We start from the raw sequence: 25,893 nt of genomic DNA on the forward strand, positions 1-25,893 counted from the left end.
CAGCACAGGTGTTTTCAGAAAATTGGTGGAGCGGCTACGAAAACACTGATTATCTTTGAAGGAATACGACGGAGTTGGACGAGCAGTGGGAGAGAGTTTTTGGGGGGGGATTTAATGTCTTGCAAATTCTCTATTCAACTGCTTTCACAGATATGTTAAAGATATAATATGATTGTACCTGTCAGTGTCCTAGGCTATTCACAGTTCTGGGGACTTATGATTCTCTGGTTTTCTTGTTTAATGCGTCTTAAATCTTTTGCTGGCTAATTCATTTACAGGATGCCTTTTCAAGTGGCAATGACCTTGGGTTTTGTTGCCTTTTGTTGGAATTCAAATGCATGCTTTAATGTTAAAATGGGCAAAAGCATGTCGTGAAGCTCTTTGCAGTCCTATTGACTGTATATAAAAGTGGACGTAGCTTGCGGGTCTGAATAATGAGACCAATGCAAAAGTGCCACCGAGTGCCTCTAGAGGCCGGCTCCAAAAAGCCTCCGGCTCCATAGACTCCCATTCATCTTCTCTCATGAAATTCAATGTCAATAATGTTTTTCCCACAAGTAATCTCGGTGTTGTTAGCTCCCCAGCTCGTCCAAATATGGTCACTGCTGGCTCCAAACCGCTCCAAACCAGCAAGATGGCGACGGCCAATAGCCGAACTCGAGGCTTCATAACAGTAGTGGGGAAAGCCAACGGGTGACGTCACTGTGGGTGGCTGCTTGTGCAGTCCACAGTAAATGACAAATGTAATTTGAAGCTGGTTTTTCTTTTGGTTTTTTTCCTTCGACTGATGTAGAAGGTCAAGTGAGAAGGTTGTAGTTTATGATCTCACTGAGGTGTGTCCATGCTTTGCTTTTTCAAGGTTAGAGTTTCGTTTGGGTCCCTCGTGGAATCACAGTGGATTTTAAGGTGCGCATGGTCCAATTAAACCGAATTATAAGATCTGTGATTACAAGGTTAAACAGCATGAAGCATAAATAATTGGCAAAGTTTTATTTCAACCTTAATGGTGAACTGAGCAGCTGAAGAGTCAGTGAGTAATGAAGCCATCAGGCAGCACAGATTGGCGTTCCTGATGAACGTAGATGACTTTCCTTGTGAAAATTGGCCGGAAGCAGGTTGTCTGTAGTCCCGGGTGGATTGAAGTTTTATCAGCAAGTTCAGACTCTGAAGTTTTTGCTCGTCTGTTTGTTCTGTCATTCGAGTCAGTCAAAGATAGAAATCAAACTCCACCAGTACACAACAGTGAAGAACAATACACACATCTAGTTGTATAATGGTGAATTTCCTTTGAAGAGCCATACACGAATGAAACTAAATAACTAGAAATATAAAAGGGGGGCAATTTTAATTAAAACTCCTATTGAATTTTTTATGAGCCTATATTTTACAGCACATCTAAGCCAATGGGTGGCAAAGATGTAAGACTGTGTTACTGCATTCATTGGAGTCTTGGTTTTTATTTAACCACTGACACACACTATAATTGTCCCCCAGCGTGTGTCACTTTCGTCAAACCAGTCATCATCCGCAGCCTTGGGCATGGACAAATGACCTGGAACCGACAAGAAAAATCCCATTTCATCCTGAACTTAACATCGCAGCCTTGGCTCACCTCACGGCTAATAATATAGCCTGCAGGAACAACCTATTTCAGTCGCCCGCAGTGTGTTTTCTAATCACATGTTGATGTATTATGTGGAGGTTACAGTTGTAGTTTAGGGCCAATAAAGCAGTACTTCATTCCTACCTCTTTTTTTTTTTCTTTTACTTCTTCTAGCATAAGTGTTTCAGACCTCTTAACCAGCACAATACTCAAGAGAAATACTGAACACAGTGAATGAAGCGTTGTGCCTCCATAATAAAAGTGGTTGAGTGGGAATAGATATAAAAGAATACGAAGATGGAAGAGTGTAAAAAGCCTAACTCTTAACAATCTCAGTGCAGTTCAACGCAAATTAACTTGCAGAGACAACTAGAGTCGATTTCCCTTGAAGTGGTATTAACTAGTCTTTTTGTACTTTTCTGTAATTGTAATTAACCTGTCATATTGCACGAGGAACATGAGGTAGAAAGCTTGGTTGAAGCTTTAATGAAGCCTACAGTACAATTTGAAAAATAAATTGAAGTGTTAAAAAAAAAAAAAAAAAAAAACACCAAATATACTGCCTAATAAACACCAACCTGGCTGGTGTGTGGCCACGTCTCTCCGCCTCCTCTCTCCTCCCTTCCCGGTGCTCCCTCTGACTCCCCAGAGTGAGGCTGGGTTAGGGCTGAGCCCAGGGCAGGAGGCTGTATTAATAAGACATACTGCCATGGAAAGGTATAGATCAGAGGAGAAAACAGCACCCTGGGCTAATGCACTGTGAGTGAAGGTAGAGCAGTGGGGAAAGGAAGAGAAAGATAGATCGAAGGAAAAGACATTTTGCCCAAGGTACTGTGAAAGAATAGATGGCTCCATGTCTTTGAAAGAGCAGAAAAGAAAAGAGTCGGAGAGGTGAAGGAGGGATGATGAGGTCTGAAATGATGAACTCAGCAGGAGGGCCTTTATATAAGGGCAGCGATGGGAAGGACTTGAGAGCTCTGTGGTGTATCTGGGGGTTGTCTTGGAAGCGTGCGGTTAAAAGGAGAAAAAGATCAGTAATTCTGTGAGAAACAAAGATGAAAAAGGCGCCTTAAAGAGATGCGACGTCTCCGAGTTGAAAGTCAACCCCCGACGATGAAAATAAAGTCAAATCACGAAGCAAAATAAAGTCCAGTCCATCTGGCTCGACCGCTGATTTATCATCTTTTTACTCATTCAAGCCCCACCTTCTGCAATTAGCATTTCTTGTATAAAAGTAGACCGTTTATCAAGATGCCAAAAGGAGTCGAACTAAAATAATGACTCATGGTGGGGGGGGAAAAACAACTACCCTTGTATTTATCACGCGTTTGGCTATGCCAGTCTAAAAAGGCCTGAAACTGCTCTCCCAAGCACGTTCTGAATTAAAGCCGTTGTGATGGTAATTTTGTCACCTCTAATGGACAATTAGATATGCTAGCAGATAGAGAGCACTCTGCATAACAATCTCTGGCTTCTAATTACCTTGCCAAATGGCGTGGTTGCTCGTGCGCCTATGGATCACTAAAGCAATAAGACAGAGGAGCGCGGGTAGATTGAAGGTGAAAGGGGGCAGTTGCTGTGTTAAACTTATCCTTCCCCGATAAAGGCCTGATGGATGAGGAGCGGTATGGACTTTCATACATCTGTCAAATAATGGCCGCCTTCAAGGGGTTTCATCTCGTGGCCTGAACTCCGCGCTGGAGGCTTTTTTTTGTTGTTGTTGTTCAAGCACATTGAAAGCTGTGCATTTTCTATGGCAGGTTCCAAAGCACACTTATTTAAAAGCTGAAAGGTTCTCTTTAAAATTTTGGGGGGAAATTTCACTGTCGTACTGGAAATCGTGTAAAGGTGCATTAAAGGGTTTCAAAAGCTGTTTTTACAATCCGATTCTTTCTGATTCTTGCTGCATTCCTACACGAACACACAATGTTCTCGCTGAAGTTTGAACAGTTTCAGTTTTTTCACAAAAAAATGTCTGTAGTTGTTTTTACGTCTGAAGCCTTCAGACTGGTTCAAAGTCGTCATGTTTCAGTCGGGAAAAGCACCGATCAGATTTGAATCCAAATCTGATGCAGGGTTGTTTTCTGCTAATCATATCTGATCATATCCCGCACAGTCTTGATTGAGATTAGCTTAATTTCTGAGTGTTGAATCCTTGAATCTCTCCAATGAAGAATAATGCAGGCTTTTTTTTTTAAATCTTTTTATGCTAAACATGAACTTTGATTGCTTTTTGCTGTGTCATGACTGTCAGAAGTTTTACAGAAGATTTGAATGAAAGCCTCTCTTCAGGAAATGACCACTTCTTCTTACTCCAGCACCAACATGGCTCAAATTGTCTAATTAATAAACCTATTTTTAAAAGTTTCGTTTCAAATTAACACAAATCTTTAAATCAAAAAATGACGAGCGACGTCTGAAAGTTAACAAATGAAATCTACGATCGTAAACGTGACGACTTTCCTTCTCGCTCGGCCTGCCACCTGCTGCAGTGTTTAAGTGTTTGAATCAAATGCTCGTTGCTGGAGTGTGAGGTGCTCATGAGTATGACGTTTTAACATAACAGACAACATACATAAAACATAGCAAGGCTAACGTGCTACGACTGACAAAGTGTGACTCGCTGCTGAAGCCAGAATTATGATTGTGATTATTAACCAGAAAAATTGTGCATCCCTGCTCTCCAAGCCCTGCTTTTACTTTTGATTCCACCAAACATATTCATGCAATTAAGTGGCCTGCTGATAACTGTTGCACCTGCTGATACAAAGGTGCGTTTTTAACTGCTAATAGTTCTCAAATAAACCTAATGTAATATCGCTTTGATATAAAAAGGCGACAAATGGAAGCCGCCCTAAAACGTAATTATGTTGTCACTGCTCTTGAAAGGTAATAACTTCATTAAAGTTACATTCTCTGTTATGACAGCAGATGTTATGTAACTTCATCAGGGGTAAATATTCTTGTTTTGAAACCAGACTTTTAATTTTTAAAGCCTCTGACACAATATTTATTACATGCAATCATAATTTGACCACTGACATCTTCTCTCACCGTCTCATGTCACTGAGCTGCATTTGTTCTCCACAGGCTGAGAGTTTTTGAAGATGGTTTTAGTAGCTTCTGCCTCATCCTTTGTCTTTGTCTTTTCCCTCACCTTACAGGTAACGAGCTGTTGTACCGTAATCGTGACGGTGATGTCATCAAGTTCAACGTTGACACATATGAGCAAACCATCTTGGTCCATAACAAAAAATTTGTAAGTGTTTTGTCATCTTTTCTTCTCTTCTCTTTCTACTTTCCTACCAAAGGACGGACTCATGAATTAATTTAAAAGTTTTCTTCAAGTGTCAGCAAATCAAAGCACCCAGAAGTTCCTCTTTTTTTTTTTTTTCCTTTTTTCAATACAAAAGCTTCAACAAATGATTCATGATTACTGTGAAATGTGAAGTGCATATTTAACACTCAAGACTCTCAAGACGGAGATGCAGTATCAGCGCTGCAGTGGCTTGGGTGACGACACACAACATTATGTCCGCCATCAGATCGCCAAGCCCGAGTGCAAAGATTAATGCAACTCCCATTTGCTTCAGGAGCCAAGCAATCCGTCAAAGGCGGCCATTTAAGGACTACTTTAATGAAAAAATAACACGCATGGTTAAAGGTCTCATCTTTCTGTCTGTCTGTTTTTTTATATATTTTTTTTATTTCTTACATCTTTCTTTAATCCTCAGGAAATGTACAAAGCCAGCAAGTATGAGGTGTCTCCCGACATGAAGCATGTGCTGCTGGCCTACAACGTTGCACCGGTGAGCTTCTCATTTGTTTGCTTGTTTTTTAAATTAGCGAACTGACAGCCAAATATGTCAGCCGGGCCCCCGACTGTGCGGTGGCCGGGCTCGTAGTGGAGGGAAAAGGGGCAGAGAGGGGGGAGAGGTGGGGGGGGAAGTAATCATGGCGGGGTGTGAAGGCCTGTCGCACTCCGCTGCCTGTCAGCGATGGCTGGCACGGCCGAGCGGAACTGCAGCGACGGAGGCAGAAACACAAACAAACGCCTCGGCGCCGCGCGATGCTCGCGGGGAGAGAGGGAGACGCCATCGACGGCGAGAACAGGAAGTATCAGCAGGGAATTCATCATTTTCTGTGCGATTGCTTGAAATAAAGTGCCCCATCAGTTTCTAGCATCATCGTGATATGCCGCGCACTTCAGCTCTTAATATAGGTAGAATAAATTTATAGAATCAGTCAGCCACCTGATGTTTGTGTTTATTCTGCCTCTGAATTTATTCCTTTTGTGTGTGTGTGTGTGTGTGTGTGTGTGTGTGTGTGTGTGTGTGTGTGTGTGTGTGTGTGTGTGTGTGTGTGTGTGGAGGATGCCGGCAGATGCGTGTAGCCTCGTGTGATTGCCCGAGATGAATAGAAAGATATTACGACACACCGGAGTGTGTTGAGCTGCATGCGTTTGCATTTATTATCCATCCACCTTGATAGATGACAGTCATTCCTGCTCTGTGCTCGCTGTAGCGACGCGCAGTCACACACACACACACACACACACACACACACACACACACACACACACACACACTCACACACTCACACACACTCACTCACTCACTCTCGCGAGTGCACATCGCGCTCACACTTCATCTCTATAACGCGCGGCGGAGATGAAGTGTTTACATTAAGCACCTGCATTTGCACGCTGACGCGTGCGTGAACTGCCGTCCTTCGAATGTGAACGTGTCTCCGGCGGGCGGATGACCCGTGCCCGGAAGTCGTGTTCGCTCGGCGTACGCTCGCCGTTCGAGCGGTTAATTCGTGAGAAAAACGCCGCTGCTGAGCAACGGCAGCGTGGAAGGCGTCTGGAAGCCACAGAGGCAGGCGGCTAACGGAGGAAATGCAAAGACCTGATGACGGAGGGAGACGATGAGGCCGGTGGAACAAAGACATTTTCCACAGATGCACTATATAAGTTATGAAGAGAAAATTACAACATATTAGCTTAGCATTCAACAAAATTTGATCTTCTATAGCCTCTCCCATTTCCTTTTATAAACACGTCACAACTCGGGAACTCGAGGCTCAGCCTATAGAAAATCACAAGTTCCTACGTCGTGAATACCACAAGAGGGCGCCGTTCACATGGAGTTTTCCTGTGTACGTGGTAAATACGAGCCCATTTGAACGTTACATTCCTGCACTGTTCATAAATACAGACTGTTTGAACTGGAGCATGGAAAGGCGTGCAAAAGTTGTTATTGTCAAGAAAAAAAGCATCTCCAAAGAGCTTTCCATAAATAGATTTCAGAGATAATAAGTCAAGGTTAGAGGTAATTCAAATAACATATCCTTCTGCACTCTGGAAACATAAGTGGAGAATTTGTTCTTCATCAGCCACTTTTATAAAGTCTCAATTGTTTTGCAGATGTTTTTTTTTTTTTCATTTTAACTTTCAGTATAGTTGCTCTTACATAACGGCTCTTGTTTGTTTTCGTCTTTATTTTGCCTGTCTGTATCTGCGGCTCGGTAATGGCCGCTGGTCAACATTTTTATGAGCTGCAATCAAATTTCACACTCTCACGCCGTTGTCTGACAACAAACAAAGAAAAATAGCAGAACAACAGAGTCGGGAATTAAGCCGCACGTTGGCCGCGAGCCATCCTTAATTTACGGCAGTCTGAGAAATCCACAGTCGCTTCTGGGTGAACAAAGCACAGATTAACATGGTGATTTGGAGACTTAATACCAAGTTTTAATCACACCCAAAATCACTCGGGGCATGGTTAGAAGTGTGAAGCCATAAGCTCCCCCAACAGGGGTGTCCAAGCGTATTCACACACCCTGGAGCACACTTGTTTATCACTGTAGCAAAACATCAAATGAATGGATTTCCAGGAAATGTTGAGTTACCCTCATAAGGATTATTCAGATTGTATTAAGTGCGGTTGCATGAGGCAGGTGTACGTATAGTGTATTGCCTGTCGACATGTCTCCAGTTTGCAGAAGCAGGCAGCTGCACTGACACGGATGCTAAATAATCTCTGGGTGGGATTAGCATCAAGTCGTACTTTAGCTACCTAAAAAAATTTTTTTTAAAAACGCTTTACCTTGCCGTCACACTGTTATATAACTCTCTTCAAAGCTACCAGACTCCCTTGACAAAAACCTGAATTTTACCTCACAGGACTTGGGATTGCCGATTGCGTAGTTTGTTTGTGTTATTGTGCGACTTTGGTGTTTAGTTCAGATCCAAACTTGCGTGTTAAAACCACTGACTGTATATAAAAGACGACGCGGCTTTGGAAAATGAGGCCTAAAGTGCCTTCAGCTGCAATACCACCGAGTGCCACTAGGTCGGCTCCGAAAGCCTCCGGCGCCATAAACTCCCATTCGACTTCTCTCATGAAATATGAAGTCTATACATTTTTTCCACAAGTTATTTTGGTTTTGTTAGCTGAAGTCGCTCCTTCTTATTAGCTTTCTGTCAGTTTGTTTAAAAAAATAATCCTGACATTAATAAGAAAATAGGCTTAAAAAAAGCAGTGTTTTTTGGTGGTGTGCCTGTTTGATTGACAGGCCTGTGGTGCAGTAAGGTTTTGGCAATCGATGGACCGGATGTAATATCGTCAGGTTTCCAATCAGATCGAGTCAGATCCACCGCTTGCTTCTTCCCCATCTCGAACAAATATGGTCTCTTCTGTCTCCAAACCGCTCCGAACTAGCAAGATGGCGCCGGTCAAAATCTGAATTTGAGGCTTCATAACCAACAGTTGACGTCACTATCGGCTGCTAAAACATCGCCAAAGATTTTTATGTCAGTGCTCCAATTTTTTTTCAGATATTCAGTGTTTAGGTCAGAATGACCCCCGAACAGCTCTCCTCTTTATTTTTAAGTGCAAAGGATTAAATATTGCCACTAACACACTTTGGATACACGTACTGATTCCTCCAAGAAATAGACCAAAACATAATTAGACACAAATTGAAATGTCAAGGTTGAACTAAAGTGGTCTCATGCAATTTTATTTTGTTCTGCCTCTTCTTGCAGGTCTACCAGCATTCCTACACGGCCTTCTACATCATCTGCAGCCTGGAAACTCCGTAAGTAGGCGTCAGGGCTTACATTGTATTTCATTACACTATCCTGACCTTGCTGTCCGTGAGTCTGAAAGACACTCATGTACACCTGTTCTTACAACTACTTCCCACATCGACCACGTTGTTTTACTTCCAAAACCTCCACAAAGCTGTGAAATGAAAACGGGTGTCCAGTATAACTGGCCTCAAATCACAGCCGGAGTGGCACCAACATAATCACATCTTATCCTCATCCGCTTCCTGTCTTCTGAATGAGCCCTCTAACAGCATCGTTTTAATAAGAAACAGTCACATTTGAAAAAATTAGATGCCAAGCAACCGCAGAGGAGATTATTTTCAGAACTGTGGAAATGTGCTGCTGTTCACCGCAGAGTTTTATACTAACAATAGAGCTCTTTTTTTTTTCTTTTTTTTTCAATGTCAATCTGTCTCTCGCAGCTCTCTTGTCCGTCAGTGTTGAGCTGTTAAAATGCCTGCAAAAAGGAACAGGAAGTAGTGAAGCGTGACAAGCCTGTGCCCCCTGCTGCAATTCGACCTGTTTAATCTTCATTTATTTGCATTTTAATACACGTAAAGGAAAAAAAATCTGTTCATTAAGACATTTGTTTTTTCTTATTTCTGGAAAATAACAGATAACCATAACATGCATTTTTAAAATAGTATCAGTGCCATGACATATTATGGGCTTTCTGTGCTACAACTGTACACTTTACTCTGAGGTGGAAAGTTGTTCAGGTCCTTAACATAAGTAAAAGTCCTGCATTCAAAACCTCACAAACTTAAAAGTATTAACATCAAAATGTAATTAAAGTGTCAAAAGTAAAAGTGCACACTCGACATAAAATGCGTCCTGTTTTTTTAATATTAAATGTAATGTTTTGCATCAATATTGCTGCTGCATTAATGTGCATTTTACTGCTATAGTAAAGTCTAACTACTTTATACGGTCTATTAGTTTAATCTACAGTAACGCATCATATTCTGTAAGATCATCATATGTTTTTAGCATCACTGTCCTGTGAAAACAAACAGTTCTGTTTTCAGCTGTGACATTTTCCAGCGAATTCAAGAAGGTTTATAAAATCAAGGAGGAGAATTTTTCTCAGCATATAAAGGAATATCTAATCCTTCTGTTTATCACAAACATTCACATTTAAAGTCACCGTCTTTGGAGACACATGGTCTTCAGTTGACAGGAAGGGTATGAAAAAATGTAATCTGTAAAGTCACTAGTAACAAATAAGTAAAAAATACAAGAAGTATAAAGTTTTATTAAAATGGAAATATTCCAGTACAGTACAAGTACATCAAATTTGTACTTTCGTGCAGCACTTGACTACACGTACTTAGTTACATTACACCAATGACTTTACTTATTTCCTTCTTAAATTACTTCCACGAGGTCATAGTATGATGACACCATGAGCAGCTGCCCTTCTCAAATCTATTTACGTGCTGCCACCCAGTGGTGACGTGCCAAAAAAACACCTCAGCTGATGACCTCATTCATCCTCAGCTCCAGACAAAGACATAGAGGCAGTGGCACCTCTAATTCTGCAGCCTGCACTGCGCAGCACTTTTCCCAACAAGGCGAGGTGACACTGTTATAGAGCGCCGGTATTTATGGGTACGCTTACGCCTTTGTTCTCAGATGTTCTACACTTGTTCCTGTGCTGCCGCGCTGCTCGAGAGCAGACAGTCATTGTGTGTTTGTGTGTCTTCACTTCGCTGCGTGACAGCGTTGTTCACTGTGTCTGTGCACCGCAGGGAGACGTGGAACCTGAACCCTCCGGAGGTGCGAAACGCTCAGCTGCAGTACGCAGGCTGGGGCCCGCAGGATCAGCAACTGGTGAGAATTGCCATGAATCCACCGACTCGTTTCTGTCTGCCCGGACAGGATTCTGATATATATATTTTTTTTAAAAACGATGAAAAAGTGAAATCGTTAGAAACCTTCACAGTTCAAACAGACAAAAAAAGCGAACTAAGTTCAATGTCCTTCACATGCCTGTGTATAATTTCAAATAGCTGATGGCATCAATTATTTGTGACAGTGTGCTTTGGCCAGAATGTGTAAATACTGGCTACCCGATGGGAGGAGTTAGAGTGACTGCTGAATGGGATTGAAGGGCTCTAATTGTGTCCTTCGTTTAAACCTACGTGAGTCGATTTTTATTGGTTTCAAGTGGCAAGCTTATTGCCAAATGCCGGCTTATCTATATGTTGAGGAGACACCGAGTTTTAGCATTCATTAGCTGGCCACTTCTGTTCGTGACGATGGGATGAATTCAAGCCTTATCATACAGAGGAGTCTTTATTTGATATATGATGTTAATAAACAGATTCCTAGTTGGGGCTTTGGAGCTGAAAATATGTGGAGGAGACACTGATAAAAATCAGTGGGAGTAACATGACAGCAAGAACCTGTCCATGATTCATCACCATTCATCCCTCTGTCCGGATTTACAAGGACGCTTCTCCAAAATAACGTGTAAATCCTAAAACGCTGACTTGGCATGGTGGTCGTAATAAGTAGCACAGCGTTTCGTTGTTTTTTGGAACTGAGCCTAGAAGACGAAGAAGAAACGCAACCACAGCGATGCTTTAGAAATGGGAGGAAACAGAAATAGGACATCCATTTTTTTTCTTCTGTGGTGTTCTGTGGCTGGATTTGGTAGTTTGTGGAGTTTACGCCTGACTTCCTTTATTTACATCCTGCGGTGGCTTTTCATTGGTCCACCTCACGTGACTGGGGTTTACCAGTGATTGATGACCAGAATGAACCACCTGATGAATGCGACATGGCCGCATAACAAAATGAATAGGATCACCTCAATGCGCCATTGCATTCACCAACTGCCCATGGCACAACAAATTATGAGATCCTGGTGGCTGCAGAGCACAACGCCGGTTGTGTCCTTCAAATTCAGGCAAAAAGAAAGCCTCATTTCCCAGCCGGGTGAAGCCTTGTTGAGAATGCGCCCCAGAACTGCAACACAGCTAATCTTTATTTTTCAGAGACGGTTTTATCCTCAAGTCATTGATGTGGTTTAAGTCCTTGAAAACAGTACACACAAACTACTTCATCCCTCCGGGCGTGAATCATCCGAACGATTCGCTGAGATTCTCCCGGTAAACACATCTCGAATTAAACGCTGTTGTTCGAATCGCAAAGACGCAACGATCCCTTTTGCAACTCTTCCCCCAGATGAGTCATCCTCCACCTCCACCGTCGCACAATCAAACTTGTCAGAGCATTAATGAGCGTCGAGTCTGCCGGCTTTCGCAGGGCAGTCGGGATGTAAACGATTACAACCTGAAGCACAATGCTATTAATTACCTGTTATCTCGTCCGCGGATTAATTAACACAGTTGCTAGATTAATATAGCCTCCAGTTTCCCACCATTAGTCATGAAGTGGTTTTACTTCCAGCAGACAAAGTATGTCAGCGGGAAGGCGGAGCAGCTGCTTTCCACCGAGGTTCGGGTGTCCTCTGTCGAAGAGGTGGAGGTCGAAGTGAGGGACATGCAAATACAAAGACTGAGCCGAGTTGTCATATCTAGACTGTTAATACACATCAATCAGCCCACCTGTTATCCTGTTCCCAAGCACAGCTGTCCCTATTGAAGTCATATTTTCATGGGAACATTTGTCAACACAAAGATGTTTCTTATGTTTTTTTGTATTATTATTATTATTATTATTATTTAGAAAAGGAAATCCCCCAGTGAATTGCAGAGTTGTTTTTGTTTTTGTTTTGCTCCCTCCAGCTGGATAATCTTCAACACATGGCTGACACACATTCACGCAAGTTTGGACGCTACGCCTCAGGAGGCCTTTAAACCCTCAGTTACATTAGAGAGACACAGAGAGGGAAACCGTGACACAGACTCTGTCCGAATCACTTAGAAGTATACAATCTGTTTACTTTTCTGATTTATTCAGTTATGTAATTTTAGATCTCATGCTGGATATTTAGTGGTTCAATTTAACTTGTGTTGTGTATTATAAAAGTGCTCCAGCACTTTCTTGAAGCTAAAAAACACTATTCGAAATTTGCTCAAAACTATTCAGTTATTAATTGATTTATCTGCCAGAAAAACAAAGGAAATAAGAAAGAATGATAGTTGTGTACAAATCGATTTTTTTTTTTTTATATATATATATATATATATATATATTTTAATGACTATTCAAAATTCATATCCCATTCCTACTAAACACAAAGAACAGATCACGCCGAAGAAGTTGTCAAAACCTCACCTGTCCTTCCTTTTCATTTTTTCATGTGACGTTCTCCTCCCTAAACTGCACCGCAGGTGTCTTAAAACTTGAATGAGAATGAGCAATGTAGTCGTTGAGTCGGTGGAGTTTCAGTGTCGGTGTAATCTGCTCCAAATATTCCACCTTCCTTCCGAGAACGGGGCCAGGCCTTCTCTCGGTGCCGTGGCCTAGATTAGCTTCTATACAGGGACTCCATCTGCACCGAAGTGACACCAAACCACACGGGCCCACAGCTCACGTCTCCTCGAGAGAAACCCATCGTGACAGATTCTGTGTTACTTTTCAAACAGATGCAGCTGGAGAAACTTTCAGAGGGCTAATTTTCCACCGCAATGTCACACTGCTGGGACACAGAGTAGAACTAAGAAATTGCTAAATTACTTGTGTTTGTGTTTTTCTTTGAAGCGTTTGACCCTTTTTACTCTGTAAAAATCAGAGACGGCTACAATATTGGACTTCCCCGCTGTGCGCACTTTCATCATTTCCGCTGCTCCGAGTGAATATTTGTCGGCGAGTCGTTCACAAACTGATAGCATGATACCTGCTTGAGGCCAAGAGATTCCATAATCCTTGAGATACCGAGTCAGCCCTTTTTCAGTAATACACTGAGATTGATTTCTGCACGGCATTAAGGCTGTAACATTTTAAAATGCCTGCCCCCAGGAGCCGCCCCACCCTGCCACATTTACTGTGGGTGCCGGTGATCTATTATTCTCTGTAATGGAAGAGTTGACCTTCAGTTATCTTGAAAGCCCCGCAGGCCTGCGGAGGAGAGCGTCAAAGTCAAAAAAAAAAAATCTGGTGCCAAGGTTTTACAATCTTATCAGAAATTGAAAAGACGTATTTATTTGTTTCCCTCTTTTGTCCGAAACACTTGTTGCCGTCTAGTGTGAAAGGTGCTGCCGATTTCTTGTGTGTGACTCGTGAGAAAACGCCACGCTAACGTGTGTTTTGACCCCCCGAGGTTGATTTCGCATGTGATAAAAAATAACTTTCCTGGGTCTCTCGCCTGTGAATGAAACATTTCAGTAAACCTGTCTTCAGGGATTCTCGTGTGTTGAGTTGATAATGATAAACAAACAGCTTACTCTTTCTCAGGAAGTCGCCTGTACGAAGGCTGCCTGTCAGGGACATCAGTGTCCTTAGAGGTGGAAGGCTTTCAGTGTCTTCTATAAGGACACTTCAGCAAACAAATGCCGCTTTAACATCACAGGCGTTTGGTACATAATTTGACCGTGTTTTCCTCTCCTCTCTGGCTGTTTTTTCTAGATCTTCATTTTTGAGAACAACATCTACTATCGGTCTAAAGTGGAAAGCCGCTCCATTCGTCTGGTGTCTACCGGCAAAGAGGGCGTCATCTTCAACGGGCTCAGCGATTGGTTGTATGAAGGTAAGGCATCGGGTGACAATCGGGTATTTATTCTTTCTCTTTTTCACAAAATAATCAGTTCAAAAACATAGAAACAGGAGGGTTTTGAGTAGTCATGCTAACCTAAGCTAACAGTCTCCCAGTTCTTGAGAGAGATTTGACTCTTGGCAGAAATTCGATGTGGTAAAATCGGCCAACAGTGACGTCACCCGTTGGTTTGTGAACAGCTGTTATGAGGTCTGGAGTTCAGATTTTGGCCATCGACATTTTTTTAGCGGAAACCTGACTGCACCACAGGCCTGTCAATCAAACGGACCCGAAAAATAGGGCTTTTTGAGGCCTAATTTCTAATTACTGATGGGGTTATTTTAAGATGGACTGCCAGAAAACTAATGAAAAGTGAGTGACTTTAGCTATAACCATCAAAATAACTTGTGGAAAAAAATGTATTGACTTTGTATTTCATGAGAGAAGTTGAATGGGAGTCAATGGGGCCACAGCCTTTTTGGAGCCAACCCCTACAGGCCCTCGGTAGTATTGCGGTCATGTTACAGACCCGTAACGTCCACTTTTATATCGAGTCTATGGGTAAAACATAAACTTCAGAGGTGGGAGTAGGCATATGGTGTTAGCTTTCCAGTGTATATTCTAACCAGACATGACTGAGGCATCCATCTTCTCATCGAACTCTTGCCAAAGAAGCCAATGAGCATATAATGATGATATCTTGATGACAAATACAAAAAAATAGGTACATTGAACCTCTTTCTTCCCTCTCTTACTCTAATTTAAACACTGCAGCACTACATGCATTGAGGAGTAACGACTTGAGACAGAATGACTCCCAAGTGTCTGCAGCCACATTAGTATTTTTGGCATGTACCACTTGATTTCCTGCAGGTGAATTAAAAATGGATATTCTGTCAATTAGCTTGTGCTTTACGCAGCCCTGAAAATGAATGAACGTTTTACATCAGCAGATTTGCATTCACTCGGCGGCTGCATGTGTCATACATTGTGATAGCGATGTCACGGCGCTCTCCGAGCGTCAACACGACCGATCAAAACTCACCTGTGTGCCGCGCCGTAAAAACCGGGGACGGGGGACTGTGTTCGTATTCAACTAATGAATTTATATGTGTCGCACCGGGGTGCACTTTCTGCTCCAGTGGAACAGTGTTTTAATAACAGAGCGAGAGGGAGATGGGGAGCAGCAGACTCATAGATGCAGAGATAGCAGACAGCCTGTGAGACACGACGAGCCCGGAAACATCACATCTCTTGTTTGTTGATGTAAATGGCCGCCACCTAGGAGAGCTCCCAGGCGTCGCAGAGGTTATCTGATGTCACCGACAGCGGCGCACCTCGTGTGCTTTTACGTGACGTTGTCCACCCACAGCTCCTCGTATCTCCGCACTAACCAGGCTGGATATCCGACATCACGTCCATCCCTCAGAAACAATATCTATTCTCAGCCATTTAAACATTAATCAGAGCGTTATTGCACCGTCTGACCCCCTCACTCATATTTATGGGCTGCTGAAGGCCTGATAATTTACACTCATCATTTACTCACCGCATAAATCTTTCACTGAGAGATGAAGCGCAGAGTCATCTTCATAATGTTAAGATAAAAAGGAATCATAGAACAATAGAAGTGTGTTTTGTGCCTGAACTGTATCGTGTGATGTGATGTTTAGATACTTTATTGAGAAGAGAAAATGCTATTTTATTATCTCAACATAAAATACAGCACAATGTTTGGTGCCGATATTTAACGCCTGTTGTCAGAACTTGCAACTGAAATATGTTGACTTCAGATAGAAAACACTTGTTGAAAACAACTTAACAAAGTTAAACTCAGTGTTGTAGCACTGCGACGGTGATTACCACAGCCAGAGGCGCTATGTTTTCGGGTTGTTCGTCCCATTCTCGTGAATTCAATATCTCAGGAACGCCTTGACGTAATGTCTTCAGATTTGGTACGAACATTCACTCGGACTCAAAGATGAACTGATTTGATTTTGGAGGTCAAAGGTCACTGTCAACTCATGGTTTTCCCATTCTTGTGAACGCATTGCCAAAATTCTGGAATAGGAGGATAGATTGTGACCATATTGAACATTTGGTCAGATACCGAATTGATGACACTAAACTTGGGTGTCCACCTTGACATTGCTCTGACGTTACAGATCTTCTGAGCTTTCGGCTTAAAAATGTTTGTGAAGCATCCACTTTGTCGAATTTGTTGATTCTTTGTCGCAACATCCGTTTTTGAAGCGTCGTCTATTGTCATGGCAACAAGTTTGTGTTCTATCAGTTTTATTTGCCAAATTCCTTCAAAGTCTTCCCAACATATAAGAGTCTGGACAGACATGGATGTCAACTGCAACTTTACTGGTTGGCAGAGACATATTAACACGATGCTGTAATTCTAGTCAGTGTTTTTTTATGGTTGCTTTGTATTTTTTTAAACCAAGTGTCACCTTTACTGATGAAGAATAAAAGTATGTGGACACCCCTGTTGTCTGAGGCTATTTTCTTGAATTCCGGTCGTTTGAATTTTTTATGTTGCATCATGCAGAGACATTTTAAACAATAGTGTGCTTCTGACTTCGTGGCAGCAGTTTGGACGAGGCCCGGTGGAACCAAATCCCTGTAGCCAGGTTCTGGTTGAAAAGCCTGGAACCAGAAGAGTGATAACAGCAGAATAATGTAACTTTAAGTCTTTGCAAAAAAAAACGCCTTGAAACCAGCTGATGTTGATGATTTAATGCTATCTGGGTTTAATTCTTTACCTCTGCAAATACACTCAAAGTCCTTTTTATTCCCATTAATGATAAATCCCTTTTAAAAAAAAAAAAGTATCCGTAAGCCTTTAAATAGATTTGGCGTCGGCCCGGTGGTGATGCAAGCATCTGCAGGGGAGCTTAGAAGCCGTGCCAGGTTGTGTAATGTTTACATTCATCAGTGAGACTGCAAGGCAGACGATTTTCCATGCTAATGACTCAGCCTGTCCTCTGGCCAAGGTCAAGCTGAGGCCCAGACTGCTGCCGAGCAGAGATGAGGTCTTAAGCTCTGCCTGTCGCCATGCGGCAGATTTTATGCCAAGGGGGTGAAAGGTTGGGAAATAATCTCCCGGCCTTGAATATCCTCTGGGTTTGCCATGCCGTCTTAATCCATGAGTGTGTGTGTGTGTGTGTGTGTGTGTGTGTGTGTGTGTGTGTGTGTGTGTGTGTGTGTGTGTGTGTGTGTGTGTGTGTTTAGAGGTTTGTAGGGTGCAGACTGGAGAGACAAGAAAAGAAGAAATTTTAACGCAAAATAAAAAAAAAATTTAAAAAAAGGAGACGCAGTTGGTTGAGTGTAATAGTCCAGAACGCCTCAGGAGAGTCTCAAGTGTTCTGTCATCTGTCGGCTGTCTGATTATTGAGGCTGTACTGATACAGACGCATCCTGCAGCGTGACGCAGCCGCAGGAAACAGCTGTTTATTGGGCTCTGGTGTGCCCAGATAAAAAAAAGAAAAAAAAACCGGCGTTGCTTTGATTTTGAGTCATTGCTCGGCCCATAGATTGTTTGGCGAGATGACTGTTTGCATCAAGTGGCTGGTTCGTAAGGGCTGTTTGTGTTTATCGCTCTGTTTGTGTCGGAGCCTGTGGGGCACAGAGAAAACCACATAATCAACACTTGTGCTCTGGAAACGGGAAGATTAATAAAGCGAGCAAAAAAATGTAGGCTTTAGTTCGTACGAGCGGAAACTGATGTGAGAGACAGTTTGAAATGGTTTTGTGTAATTTTCTTGGTGGATCAGAGCCGTGTTGTTTGTAGATTATCGCTGAGGATCAGGTTGGGGAGGCTCGGTATTTATCAGTCTTCCCAGCACGAGAGAAACTGTGGGATTTTTTTCAAGATTGTATTTATATTATTTTTTTTAGTCAGTCCATGTAGGCTTATGATTTGGAGTTACTAGCGCTTCTACACTGTGTGGGACCAGTGATGATGTAACATGTAGAAATCATGGGGTGAAGACATACCTGACGGACATGGGTATAATTTGTTGCAGTTTCATGCCCATTCATATAGATTATGTATATGTTTTACAATAGAGATTAAACCTGTTGGGTGTGTTTACCGTTTCTGGTGGATGACGTTGGTTTGGGAATTGAAAGAGGAAGAAACAGACCGTCACCTGAAAAAATCTAGAACCTATAAGTATTTTCTGGGAAGTATTGCATAAGCGGTTGCTGTCAATTTGGGGGACTCACACGAGACAGGTTGAAGAAGAGGTGCACAGATCCTGTCTTTTATATTCCGGTAGGTTCAAGCTCCAAACATGCTGGATGTTTTGTTTCCCAGAAACTCAGCAGCATCTTTCATAGACGTAACGTCACCTCCCGGCTAGCCTTTGTCCCACTCTCTTCCTCTACTCAGTGCAATCTGGCATTCAGCATTTCCTGCATCTCCCCGAGGGATAGCGTCTACGTCACAGCATTTGCTGATTGAAAACTGAAAGCTTTGTGATTTCAACCGAGTTTAAAGATGACTTTTTTCTTTTGACAAACTGATAACGCTTTGCAACAAAATTTAAACTTTTTATTTGCTCCTCCAACTCAAATCGGCGGACCTCGTAGCACTTTTTTATGCTGAATTCAAATCTGTGTTTCATTCAGTTTCGGTCAAACATGTTCATTTAATGACAGAGTGTTTATAACTCATTCATAAATGACATTTTAAAATCAACTGGGAGGCCATTATTTATCCAGGACAGCGGTGCAAAGACTTAATGATGTCTCATCTGATTGGCAGAGGTGACTGCAAATGTTACTCCTGATTGGTACACCAGATTATAAATATCAAAAGCAAAAGATGAAATGAGGAAGTGGAGGCCTATAAGTGAACAAAAAGCTGCATTCCTTTCTTTGCCATATCACTGCTTTAGTTTATGTTTTTGTTTTACGTGTCTCCGCTGCCCTCTGTTGGAAGCATGTGGACATGTAATAATCGACTTGATCACTTTGTCAAAAAAAGATTTCCAATGACACCATAAGTCTTGATATTTCCAGCGGAAACTTTTTGCATTCGATCAATAGTGAAAGAAAAATCTAAACAAAATGCCACCTGCAGTGTTTGATTTCCTTTTTCTCACGAGCTGGCTCTGCCTGAATCTGTCACCCGGCAATCATTATTTCCCACTGGCCACTCGACACATGGTATCTCATGCATTAATAATGTCCTCTACTCAGTGGATCATGTAGTCCGCACAGCAGGATGAAGAACGCGGAGAGGGAGATGAGCCTCCGACAGCTCACCTCGGTAATCATCCCAACGAGACGGCTGCAAAAAGAAGAGAGACGCGATCTCATTACTTAAGGAAGAAAATGACAGTTCGCTCATTAAAGGTGCTTCATTTACACCCTCTTATTCTCCTGCTATTACATTCTCTCCCTTTTGTCACCCTCCTTCGCTTTACTTTTGTTATCGCACACACATACCAGGACACCTCTAGAAACGTAACTACTTTCTCCTTGACTGGCCAAGGTGACTGGCCGTCCCCAGCCGAGCGGATCCGACAGCCCGCCGGCTCCACTCCACACGGAAAGCTTTTTAAAGCTGCCGCTGGTGAAGTCAGCGGGCAGCGGTGGAACCGGCCATGCAGGACATCTTTTTGTTATTTCTTTTTTTTTTTTTTATTCATTTTCTGCAAATGCAGTTTAATGCCGTGTTGTGCTGTGCTGTGCTTGTGCTGCTTTTATTCATCAAAACACAATGAGATCCAATCACTTCCCACTGAGCCGTGCCAGCAGGGTGCGAGTGGACACCCCAGGCTGGCAGAGACTAAGTGGCCTAAATGCTAACATATTTCCTCTCATATCATGGGCATAAGAATATCTGGTGATTTTAATTAGTTCAACTGTGTCCAGCAGGGAAAAAGTTACGAGGCACGACTACTTCTGCAGAATTGCATAAGAGAACAAATGTACAGAAGCGTCTGCACTGAGGTTGTTTGACAAACGATGCTGCATGTCAAGTCATTCCACCAAGCGTGCACAGTTAATGAAAATGCTAATTGGTAGTTGATGTCTATTAATTCCCCGGAGCCAGCACCCAGTCCCACAGATAAACAACATTAATGAAATTTTAATTGCAAAAGTTGATACAAATGTAGCTGGTGGCAGGCCGTCACAATAAGTCCAACTGTTTCCACGCCGTCTGCGTTGTTGCCGCCGACTTAATAACGAATGTCGGATTGTCAAGGCCATGCTTTATGTTGTCAACAAAAAAGTTCCCTCAGCAAGCTTTTATTTGGATAATTTCTCAATGAGTCGCTGCGTGTTGACAGAGGCGTTTGTGTGCGTCGCAGCGGAGATGAAGGACCGCGGCTGCTCTCGTCCTGCAGTGTTTTCTCTCCCTGTCTGCAGGTGTGTGTGTGTGTGTGTGTGTGTGTGTGTGTGTGTGTGTGAGTGAGTGAGTGAGTGAGTGAGTTAGAGAGTAAGATTGCTGCATTATTTTATACAGACACACCTCTGTGCAGAGGGACTCGAGGGAAAGCCTATAGGTCACAAGTCTGAAATGAGTTGAAGTGAGTGTCTTGCTGAAAATGGTACACACACACACACACACACACACACACACACACAAGTAGAAACAACTCAGAAGTTACCTGGAGAAGTTCTCCACGCTGTTGAAGCTGCTTAGAAATTGCTGTTTGGTTCATTTTGAGGAAACCGGTTCTATTTCGGTCTAAAAAAAAGCTGCGCTGGAATTAAAAGCTGTTGTGATTTATGAGCTTAACATTGGACGCTGTGTGTGTGTGTGTGTGTGTGTGTGTGTGTGTGTGTGTGTGTGTGTGTGTGTGTGTGTGTGTGTGTAGGTTTCAGAGAGAGAGACAGTGAGAGTCCAAATATAGCAAACAGGAAGCATGCTGTATTACTGATGGGACTTTGTATTTTTGTCCATTTCTACTGTTCACTAGGGTTCTTTGAGGAAAAAGGTTTATAATGAACTGATATTTCCTTCTTGTACCGAGTAATGATGAATTTGGCAGTTTGACTTGTAATCAAACTGCAACTTCACTTTCATTAATCCTCTATGACGGCCAACAGAGGAATGCCACTAATGATAATGATCACTTTATACTTTTTTTTAACTTCTTTATATATATATATATATATTCGTCCCTGAAAGCCGGGTTCATTTCTAACCCTGACAACTAACAACAGTGTGATGCCGTCGGCCCTTCAGCGGTGTAATTAACTCGTGTCTTTGCTGTTTGAGGTTTTTATCCGCCGTCGTTGTGATTGACCGCTCTTTCGTTCCGTCTTTTGTTCCAGAGGAGATTTTTCAGTCCCACATTGCCCATTGGTGGTCTCCGGATGGCGCCAGGTTAGCCTACGCCACCATCAACGACACTCTGGTGCCGCGGATGGAGCTGCCGATGTTTACAGGCACACCCTACCCGATGGGGAAAGATTACCATTATCCTAAGGTACACACTTTTTCCTCTTTACAGAACCTTTCTGATTCTCTCGGAATACTTTGACCTGATATTTATACGAGTCCAAAAGTCTGTTCTGTTCTGTATTTTTTTTTTTATATATATTTTTTTGTTATAAAATGCATCTGTTTTTTATAGTAACAGTCTTAAACATGAAGTGTATTGTAAAGTTCACTCAGCTAAATTTTGTCTGACTTTATTTTCGTGCCGTCCAGGCTGGTGAGGAAAACCCCGTCATCACTCTGTACGTCGTGAACCTGAACGGCCCCCTGCACACCATCGAGATGAGGCGGCCCGATGATCCCAGGATAGGGTGAGGCATGCCAAATGTCAAACAGTCTGTCTCTCTGCTCGGTCAGATGATGCACAATTTACTCATCAGAAATCTGGCAGCGATTTAAAGTCAACAAGATGAAAATAGTTTTGACATATTTGGAGAAAAAAAAACAACATATAATTCTGTTTGAAAAAGTTCCTGCAATTGAAGGTGGTGTACTGGAACAACACCACGAGGAAAATAGGCTTTTTACATCTCTTATTCAACAGAACAGAAGAGAGTCTCGCCCCCCTTTAGCAGAAATGGGATCTGAATCTGAGCTTTCGACCGGGCCGTTCCTGAACCGTCCAGTTCTTCTTCTTTCCGAGCCAATACTCGGTGGATTAGTTTGTGTTCTCACACATCATGTTCCTGTTGAAAGGTCTCCTCCTGGTTCAGCTTCAGCTTTCAGACCGACGGCCTCACGTTACCCTCGAGCGCTCTTTGATATGATGCAGAATTAATAGTTGAGTCAATGACAGAAAAGGTCAAATTTGTGAAATCTCTTTTTGATTATAGACGCGTGCACCGTGACACTTTTTTCCATGTCTACAAATATCAGTTTTATGAACTTTAAATACAAACATGGTCTCAAATGTTTGATTATTCAAATGTGTTGAAAAAGTCAACAGTTTCTGAGAGATGTTGTTACTTTTTCACACGACTGGACATGTTGTGTTCGTAACTCGTATTATCTCGTGAGATGTGGTGCATGTCAGCAGATATCAGTTTTCTGATGTTAAATAAGTTGCCGTTTTGCTTGATTTCCTCTAGTTTTTTTTCTCTTTGTGTTCTGCTCTTGTCTCTTTTGCGTAGCCTACATAAATCCTTTAAATTTCTTCTCTCCAGTGATACTTTTTTCTTTTCTTTTTTACTTAATACGAGCCTGCGTTTAGTGCCATTAACTTTAATGCCTCCATTTAGTCTGTTCACATTTATATCCAGTTCTTTATTCCGCCCTCGTCGTGCCTCTTTTTACGCTCCTCTAGTACATTAATTTTCTCTGCTCTACATTATTAATGTTTCATCCCTTTTTATAATTCCAGCTCAAATCAGCGATCAGTAAAAGGAAACATTTTGACGCCTTTTTCCGATCGTATGTTTTATTTTCATATGTTTGGTCGTTTAGTCGCTCGTGATGCTTCGCTGCTGATCCGCAGGCAGGTAAAAGTTAACTGTTGAATGTGTTTCGTGTGTTCTTCAGTGAGTACTATGTGACCATGGTGAAATGGGCCACCACCACCAAGCTGGCCATTAACTGGCTGAACAGAGCCCAGAACATCTCGATACTCACACTGTGCGAGGCCACGACGGGAGTCTGCACCAAGGTACGCCTGCGTTGTGCCGTTACGTGTCGAAGGCCGCGTCCATATACAAACTCAAAACCTGTCACACTTGTTTTTCACAGAAACACGAGGATGAAAGCGAAGGGTGGCTTCACAGGCAGGTGAGAACATTGACACGCATTTAAGTTGTATTTGCTGCGGTTTATTAAAGCATTGAGGCATTACACCCCCCCCCCCCCCCCCCATTTTGTTAATGTTTTTTTTTTTTCAATTAAAGTCACTGTTTACTCCCTTTTGTTTTCTGGTATTTCTTGCCTGATTATAGCTCAGTGTCACCCCGTAATTGGATTCAAGCCTTAAAATGAGCACAGCAGTGTTGCAGGCTCGTGTATGCTGTCTTTTGTAAATTGTAATGGGAGGACTTTTTGTATATTTATTGCAATTACTAACCCATTTATCTAGTGTTATTGTGTTATTGGTTGTTTTTTGCGCAAGTCTGGTTTTATGTCTTGATTAGTAAAAGGTTTGTATTTGTATTTCTTTTAAAAGCCCTCTCTGTGTCCTCAGAATGAGAAGCCTCTGTTCTCCAAAGATGGTCTGAAGCTATTCTTCACCCGGGCAATTCCTCAAGGAGGACGGGGCAAGTTCTTTCACATCTCCATGTCCATCTCCCAGGTGAGCGGATATTCGTGTGCCAAGAATTTGCATAGCTCACATGGAAAACTGAGGCCTTGATCTGACTGAGAAAGGCTTCTATGAAACATGAGCAACACTGAAGTTTTTGCTTTTTAAAGCTCATTTTAAATGCGGTTTATCGCTGTTTTGGTAATAGATCATCTGTGTTCTTTTAACATGAAGTTGAAGTTAACATGAGTTATCTCAGTTTTCTGCTTTTCTATTCTCTTACATCCGAAGCCCAACACCAGCACGGACACACTGCAGTCCATCACGTCTGGAGACTGGGATGTCACTCATGTCCTGGCCTACAACGAGGACAGCCAACTGATGTGAGCACGCGCGCACCAGCAGCAACACCGAAAATAACACCAGCACCCGCTCATACAGCTGTTTACAACCCATTTACACTCGCTCAAGCTGGAGAAAAAAAACAACAATGAAGTTGCCAGAAGTCTTAGTCAGAACATACATCATGATATTTGGTAAACTTACACACTGTAAGATGAGAATTTGTTTTCAGAAGGCAAACACAACACAAAACAACTCAAATTAACGTGTTCTCGTTGCCCAGCAAAGAAAAAAAAAACTGTTTTCTGCTTGAATCTCGCTATCCTGATAAAACAGTTGATTGTTTCAGCACCATGGACAGCCACCATGTGAGAGTTACGGCACCACAATCAGCATTCGTGTTTATTGCAACGATGTACGTTGAATTTTGTACTGATGCTATATTCAGAAACTGTGCCTCTAATGGTCTGTTTTACCAACTCGTACGCTTCCACACAATGAAGTGCCCTGAATGTGAGCTGGGTGTAAAAGCGTCTCTGTTGCACCCATGAGGAGTGTGACTCATCCCCATCCCTCCCAGATAATTTCACTCCCACATGCCAGGCTACAAGGCAACTGTGATCTGACTAACATGATTTCACATGTACACACACACACACACACACACACATATATATATATATATATATAGAAAAATGCTTTTTCTTTTGTTCTCACGGTTGAACTAGTTTGAAAAAGCCTCCCCCAAAAACCTCTCCCTCCCCGAGGGAATCAGATTTGGCTTACTTCCGTTCTAAAAGGATTCATGCACCCTTTTTTCCCCCGACATCATTCATTTATGAAACATCTATTCCCGTAGCTGGGGCAGCGCCGCTGTGCTCCAGGTGCTGTTTTCTGCTCAACAAGTTTGTTGTGTGCCGGTATGAAATACATTAAGTCATTCCTGCTTCTTCTTCTGTTCAAATAGATACTTCTTGAGCACTGAAGACGGTCCAAAGCGAAGGCATCTGTACAGGTAATGGTTGTTCCAATGAGCTGCAGCAGTAGTTGTAGGTTTCATTGGGGAAATGGGTTCGTTTTGCTTCTGTAGATGAAAAGAAAACTCTGCATAAACTTGCATGTCTTGGTCTTTGTTTCCACAGCGCCGACACATTCGGTTCGTTCAACCGTCGATGTCTGTCGTGCGCCTTGTACGACAGCTGCGGCTACATCGACGGCTCCTTCAGCTACAACATGAGCTACTTCCTGCTCAGCTGCCGAGGTAACGGACACAGCAGCTTTCACTCATGTCCCCGTTTTGTCATTTTTCAACCCTCTATTCTGCTTCTCCTCTTGATAAAGTGGGAGCTCTGTTTTAATGGTGAAGTCAAAGACGATGAATCCAAGGACACACTTTTTTGACGGCACAGGGGGACGTGCGCAAAGAGTCAGATGAATTACATACAAATCAGAAGGCCATGGTGATTAATCAGCC

The 25,893-nt window shown here is 42.5% G+C and overlaps 1 protein-coding gene across 5 annotated transcripts in view; it reads left to right on the plus strand.

Annotated features, from left to right (window-relative positions):
- The window catches only part of LOC138204480 (A-type potassium channel modulatory protein DPP6-like), a 188,967-nt gene that overhangs the window by 152,133 nt on the left and 10,941 nt on the right, over window positions 1–25,893 (plus strand). For all 5 annotated transcript variants that reach the window (XM_069159778.1, XM_069159779.1, XM_069159780.1 and 2 more), the window contains 13 exons: window positions 4,768–4,862; window positions 5,338–5,412; window positions 8,655–8,707; window positions 10,472–10,553; window positions 14,259–14,379; window positions 21,688–21,842; window positions 22,067–22,164; window positions 23,372–23,495; window positions 23,576–23,614; window positions 24,021–24,128; window positions 24,369–24,460; window positions 25,387–25,434; window positions 25,562–25,680. In XM_069159778.1, coding sequence (XP_069015879.1) covers window positions 4,768–4,862; window positions 5,338–5,412; window positions 8,655–8,707; window positions 10,472–10,553; window positions 14,259–14,379; window positions 21,688–21,842; window positions 22,067–22,164; window positions 23,372–23,495; window positions 23,576–23,614; window positions 24,021–24,128; window positions 24,369–24,460; window positions 25,387–25,434; window positions 25,562–25,680 — 1,209 coding nt within the window. The remainder of the gene's footprint in view (window positions 1–4,767; window positions 4,863–5,337; window positions 5,413–8,654; window positions 8,708–10,471; window positions 10,554–14,258; window positions 14,380–21,687; window positions 21,843–22,066; window positions 22,165–23,371; window positions 23,496–23,575; window positions 23,615–24,020; window positions 24,129–24,368; window positions 24,461–25,386; window positions 25,435–25,561; window positions 25,681–25,893) is intronic.

Source organism: Embiotoca jacksoni, unplaced genomic scaffold (assembly GCF_022577435.1).
Source record: "Embiotoca jacksoni isolate LCO1_2020_lvr unplaced genomic scaffold, fEmbJac1.0.p SCAF_25, whole genome shotgun sequence".
NCBI classification, from domain to species: domain Eukaryota; kingdom Metazoa; phylum Chordata; class Actinopteri; family Embiotocidae; genus Embiotoca; species Embiotoca jacksoni.